The following is a 6,998-nucleotide window of genomic DNA, read 5'->3' as shown; positions in this document are numbered from 1 at the left end:
TAGTCTTCCCATATTGTGTTTTGACCATGTTGTAGAAAATGATGAGCAATTGTGCCACCTGAGACTTGTATTTCATAAGAAACACCCACACTACCCTACTATAGTTGTCAACTATTGTTAGAAAATAATGCGCACCTGTGAGAGAAGCGGTTTGTACCCTACCCATATAAGACAATGAATTAACTCAAAACTATCGTGCGTTTTTTTGAACTAGTAGGAAAAGGTGAGCATGTTTGTTTTGCCCTCATACAAGAATCACAAAAATCATTAAAAGAACAAACATGTTGAAGCTTCTCTTTTGATGCATGACCCAACCACCTATGCCACGTTTCCGGGTTTCGTTGAAACTACTAAAGCCATCTTCACTTTATGAATCGGCTCAAGCCAATATAGACCATCGCGTTCTTTACCCATTCCAATCAGTTTCCTTGAGTGTAAGTCCTGCATGTAACAGAAACTCGGATAAAAGGTGAAAGATGAGTTCAAACTGTTGGTCAACTTGCTAATTGAAAGTAAGTTGCATTTGAATTCTGGTATATTAAAAACATTATTAATCTTTAAACCATTTAGCAAAGTAACATTTCCAATGCCTTTGACAGGCACCTTTTTTCCATTTGGTATTGTTACTGTTATATCACTTTTTGAATGTGATGAGTCAAGTATTCCCTCTTCACATGTAATGTGTTCTATCACCCTAGAGTCGATTACCCAAGGATGACTTAAAGGTAACTTACCTGCTGTCACACCCCGCCTTTGGGCCTAGGCGTGTGACTAACAGTTGGTACCACTTTTGTCAATTTATCAAAGTTTGCAGCGGAAAATGTTAATTTAAAATATTTAATTTCATAACAAAGGGATTTAAACACCCTTGATCGTTTTACAAAATTACTTGTTTAAGAACAAGTTTAATATATATGCTTCATTACAAAATTAGCTGAGCCGCATTCTATGCCTAGTGATCCTCTATCTCGACTGGCATATCCATCTCTATATCTTACTCTTGATTACCTGAAAATAGTTTGAAAACACGTCAGCTATATGCTGGTGAATATGCTGACTCAATAAAACATTTTCACAATTCGTAATGACACAACACCAATAGTGTTCAACGACTCAGTGGGTCTCAATCCCATCTCATCGGAACTAAACATACGCACAAACCACATAATCGGACTTCACTCGCCCTAAAGACAGTCACTTGCCTCATGGTCAGTATGTCTGTAGTGTGCGCACTACAGTACATATATGTAAGGATCCAGACACATGTGTATTATATTCTGAGTGTTTAGTACTACCTTATATCAAAACGTTTTAGAGGATTTGAACTAACCCTCATGCAAATATTTCCATAACTCTTGTACATATGGATAATAGTCCATAGTTTTAAAGAGTAAATATCTTTTCAAAGTATACCATACATAGACGTATTTACGTCATAAAACATTTCACACTAAAAAAGGTTTGGACGTACTCACCTTTTGTTGATTTCAAGATTTCTCACCAACAGATGTCTGATCTTTATCTCGGATCTATAGTACGAGAATAACATTTTATAAATAACTAGATCTACAATCTAGCTATAGACCTTAAGTCTATTTGCATAACCTTTACCTTGATATTCATTTCATTTTATAAAACATTTATATGCTACGTTTCTTCATTATGAAGAAACGTATATATTAAGTTTCTTCTTTCATAAGTATTATCTTTATAAAAATAAAGAGCAACATTTCATCAATAATTTTATCTTATGAAAGCTTATATTTCACTTACTTACTTGATCAAGGTATAGACTATACCCTTGACTAGGGTCTAAGCCATTAAATAATAATAAAATAATAACTTAAGCAGAATCCCTACCTTAGGTGAGTACTTTGATTTGCCTAAGCCTTGTACAAGTAGCACTTCTACTTAAACCGTCAGAACCCTGTTTCGAACTCGCTTAACCACTCGGCAGAGCGTCAGAACTTCAATTCATGCACATTTTACGAGAAATCGGGACCATGGAACTTCACAATGTTCGGGCACGTTCCCTAAGGTTATGTGTGTGTAAAGAAAGGTGTTTTTGGAATGAGAATGCTTCAAACCCGTAGGCCCCTTGTATAGGCAAATTTTTGGGGACCGTCGCGTAGCGCGACGCCCTTTTTCTTAAACCGTCGCGTAGCGCGACGCCGCAATTCACCAGTGGTTTCCACGTGGTTGATCCGGTTACTTAACCGGGTCATCGCGTAGCGCGATACCCCTCTTATCTTGGACCATCGCGTAGCGCGGCGCCCCTTTTTCTAAAATTTTGGGAAACACCATCGCGTAGCGCGATGATCAGCATGTCTACCCATCGCGTAGCGCGATGGGTCTAGAAATCCAAAATGTTTATTTTTAGTCCCTGGACTTTGGTAGCTTGTCATATCTTGATCATAGTTCAAAAATACTAAAGCGGCCCTTATGCGGCTCGCGGCGATGCGATCGTGCGAAGTGCCAAGTGTGCCATCAAAACGCCACATTACGCCCATTGCCCGAGTCCGTGTCCGAGTCCGAGTCCGAGTTAGTGTCCGTGCGCGTCGGGTGCTTCACACCCTCCGCTAGGACTAGTGTGAGTGGTTAGCCCCATAAGAACATTACCATGGAAAACTCTTTCCTTATAAAGTGCTTTCATTCCTTTCCCACTTTCCTTGTGGGATGGAGTTTCCTTACTTATTCCCTTAACCTAATATGCTTTCTTTTCTTTATCATACTTTTTTCCATTACCTTTCTCATAATTATTTTTGGTCCTTTATCTTTATAAACTTGTCAAATTTGGACCTAAAATTTGTCGGTGTTACATCCTCCCCACCTTGTAATGAATCTTGTCCTCGAGATTCGCTAGAACAGATGTGGATACTTCTTTCTCATTTCCGATTCTAACTCCCAAGTAAATTCTGGTCCTCTTCGGGAGTTCCATCTTATCTTGACTAATTTTAGCTTTCATTGTTTAAGTCTCTTTACTTGGAAATCTTCAACTTGTAGAGGTTGTTCTACAAATTTTAGATTCTCATTGATTTCAACATCCTTTAAAGGCATAGCTAAAGTTTCGTCAGCTAGACACTTTCGTAAGTTGGAAACATGAAATACATCATGTATGCCTTTCATTTCTTTTGGCAATCGTAAGCGATAAGCTACAGTACCAATTCGTTCTAATACTTCAAATGGTCCCACAAAACGCGGACTTAGTTTTTCTTTCTTGCCAAATCGTACAACACTTTTCCAGGGTGAAACTTTTAATAAACCTTTATCACCTACTTGAAATTCTAACGGCTTACGGCGAACATCCGCATAATTCTTTTGTCGATCTCTTGCCGTTTTAAGTCGTTCACGGATTTGCAATATCTTATCCGTTGTTTCTTGGACTATCTCAGGTCCAGACATTTGATTATCTCCAGTTTCAGACCAACACACCGGCATTCTACATTTCCGTCCATACAATGCTTCAAATGGTGCAGCCTGAATACTCGTGTGATAACTATTATTGTACGAAAATTCCATCAAAGGAAGATGATCATCCCAACTTCCTCCTAGATCAATCACACAAGCTCGGAGCATATCTTCAAGCGTTTGAATTGTTCTCTCACTCTGCCCATCAGTTTGAGGATGATAAGCAGTGCTAAGATTTAGTTGAGTTCCTAACGCTTGTTGAAAATTTTTCCAGAAATGAGAAATAAATCTACTGTCTCGATCGGATATGATAGATAATGGCACACCATGTAATGATACTATGTTGGTTACGTATATTCGTGCCAGTCTATCCATAGAGTAAGATTCATTGATAGGTATGAAATGAGCAGACTTAGTTAACCTATCAATTATGACCCAAATAGCATTATGCTGACGGGTAGTCTTAGGGAGTTTTGTAATAAAATCCATTGTTATCATCTCTCATTTCCAAACAGGTAATTCAGGTTGTTGAAGCAAACCTGAAGGTTTCTGATGCTCAGCCTTAACTTGCAAACATGTTAAACATTTGGCTACATACAGAGCAATATCCTTCTTCATCTCGTTCCACCAGTAGTTAGGCTTAAGATTTTGATACATTTTATCACTACCGGGATGCATCATATACTTTGATCGATGAGCTTCATTCATAATCCTTTCACGTAAATCCTCAATCTTTGGTACCCAGATTCTAGTTCCAAGTCTGAGTATCTCATCATCTCCTTTGACTAAAGAGTCGATTGTACCATTCCGTTTTTCTTCGGAGATTTGGTTTTCTTCTATTGCTTTCTTTTGAGCCCTCTTAATTTGTTCAATTAAATCTATCTGTAGTTCCAGTCTTAAGGCTCTAACTCTCTTGGGTTTTTCATGTTCTTTGCGACTCAATGCGCCAGCTACTACATTTGCCTTTCTTTCATGATAGATGATTTCACAACCATAGTCATTTAAGGTTTCCATCCATCTTCTTTGACGCATGTTAAGTTCCTTTTGATCAAAGATGTGTTTTAAATCTTTATGATCAGTGTACACGATAAACTTAACTCCCTATAAATAGTGTCTCTATAATTTCAAGGCAAAAATTATGACACCTAACTCCAAATCATGAGTTGTATAATTCTTTTCCTGTACTTTTAATTGTCGAGAAGCATAAGCTATTACTTTATTTCGTTGCATTAGTACACAACCCATACTTGAATGAGATGCGTCACTAAATACAACAAAGTCTTCTGTACCTTCTGGCAAAGCCAGTATAGGTGCATTAGTGAGCTTTTGTTTGAGTAAGTCAAATGCTTCTTGTTGCTTGGTTCCCCATTCATACTTAACATTCTTTCGAGTTAAAGAAGTTAAGGGAACTGCTATACGAGAGAAATTTTCGATAAATCTTCCATAGTATCCAGCCAAACCTAGAAAACTTTGAACTTCGGTTGGTGATTTCGGAATTTCCCATTTAGCTATCGCTTCAATCTTGGCGGAATCTGCTTGGATTCCTTTTGCATTGATAACATGACCAAGAAATTGTACCTCTTGTAGCCAAAATTCACAATTAGAAAACTTAGCATACAATTTCTCATTTCGAAGTAGTTCAAGCAAAATCCTGAGATGAACCTTATGATCCTATTCCGATTTAGAATAAATAAAATATCGTCGATGAACACGATTACAAATTTATCTAAATAAGGTTTACAAATTCTGTTCATCATGTCCATGAATACTGCGGGAACATTTGTAAGTCCAAATGGCATGACCGTGAATTCAAAATGTCCATATCTTGTTTTAAATGCGGTCTTTGGAATATCTTCTTCTTGGACTTTTAATTGATGATAACCTGAACGTAAATCGATTTTTGAAAAACAACTTGCTCCTTGTAGTTGATCAAACAAATCATCGATTCTTGGGAGCGGGTATTTGTTCTTGATTGTTACTTTATTCAACTCACGATAATTGATGCACATTCTCATCAAACCGTCCTTTTTCACAAATAAGATCGGAGCTCCCTAAGGTGAAGAACTCGGTCTTATAAATCCCTTCTCTAATAGTTCATCTAACTGTTTCTTCAATTCTTTCATTTCCGTTGGTGCTAATCTATACGAGGATTTGGCTATTGGAGCGGTTCCAGGTAATAAGTCTATTCTAAATTCAACATCATGCTCCGGTGGTATTCCTGGTAATTCCTCTGGGAAAACATCAGGAAATTCTGAGACAATTGGTACATCTTTTAATTTCTTTTCTTTAGGTTCTTCTGTCACATACACCATGAATGCTAAACATCCTTTTTGTAGACATTTATTAGCTTTAATCATCGAGATTAAGCTAACATAACCTCCATCTTTGTCTCCGGCTATTTGAATTGTCTTCCCGTTTGCACGAATTTCAATTGCTTTCTTATCACATAAGATACGGGCTTGATTATCAGATAACCAGTCCATACCTAAGACAATATAAAAACCTGCCAATGTCATAGGTAACAGCTGGACAGGTATGACCTGTCCTGCTAATAGAATTTTACCATTGTTCAATACTTTAGATATTCTAACTTGATTACCGTCGGCCATTTCAACTACGAGGGATTTGTCTAACTTAACTAAGGGTTCGTTTAATAGACTACAAAATTTCTTATCTATAAAAACTTTGATTTGCACCCGAGTCAAACAAAACTCTAGCATAAACATTATTAACGAGAAACGTACCGGTTATGACTTTCGGCATCTCAGCTGCCTTCTCGGTGTTGAGCACAAAAACACGTCCATTTCCTTTCCTACCTTCATTCTTGGTGCCACTACCACTTGCACCTTCTCCTCCTGTTTTCTTCTTCGGACATTCATTTTGAAAATGTCCCATTTCACCACAACCATAACAAGTAATCTTATTTTTCCAGCAATTGGTTGTTGCATGACCCACTTGTTTACAATTGGTGCAGGTAAGTGACTGATTGAACCTACAGCTTCCTAAGTGTCTTCGGTTGCATATCTTACACTGTGGAATTGTTGACTGGGAGTTCTTCTTTTCTCCACGTAATGGTTTCTTGTTGTTGTCCCTTTCATTCTTTTTAAAGACGACCTCTCTCATGAAGGTATTTTCTTTCTTTTCTTCTTCACGGGTTCTGACTAATCCATTCATCATATATCCAGCCAACTCCATGGCTGAATCAATGGTTTGAGGCAGAGATGATCTGACCATGTCTCTAATATCTTTTGGCAAACCCCAGATATAACGAGTGACCTTGTTATTTTCTGGCGTTACCAAGTGTGGTACTATCCTACAATACTCCAAGAACTTAATATTGTAGTCTTTGAGATTTGTCCCAACAACTTTATGATTTAAAAACTTGATTTGAATTTCATCTTTCTCATTTATTGGGCAAAACTTCCTGATTACTAGATCCTTGAATTCTCCCCAACTCAACTTGTACATGTTTAATCTACCCTTGTCTTGTATAAGGTATTCCACCATTGCAGAGCTTCACCTTTGAATGATTGGGAGGAATACTGAATTGCTTCTTCCTCAGAGCACTTACTAACAACATTAATGGCTTT

At 37.6% G+C, this 6,998-nt stretch overlaps 1 protein-coding gene across 1 annotated transcript; it reads right to left on the bottom strand.

Annotated features, from left to right (window-relative positions):
* Positions 1-318: 318 nt before the first annotated feature.
* On the bottom strand, positions 319-4,422 carry LOC143558212 (uncharacterized). Its single transcript, XM_077047095.1, has 2 exons — positions 4,077-4,422; positions 319-530 (listed from the first exon to the last, which is right to left on the bottom strand). Exons 1-2 carry the CDS (start codon positions 4,420-4,422, stop codon positions 319-321), a joined length of 558 nt encoding a protein of 185 aa, XP_076903210.1.
* Positions 4,423-6,998: the final 2,576 nt, after the last annotated feature.

This window comes from Bidens hawaiensis, unplaced genomic scaffold, assembly GCF_021521415.1.
Source record: "Bidens hawaiensis isolate Kalapana, Puna unplaced genomic scaffold, B.hawaiensis_p1.1 tig00019361_1, whole genome shotgun sequence".
Taxonomy (NCBI): Eukaryota; Viridiplantae; Streptophyta; class Magnoliopsida; order Asterales; family Asteraceae; genus Bidens; species Bidens hawaiensis.
Note: the sequence above shows the minus strand (reverse complement) of the source record. Positions and strands in the feature narration are given on the sequence as shown.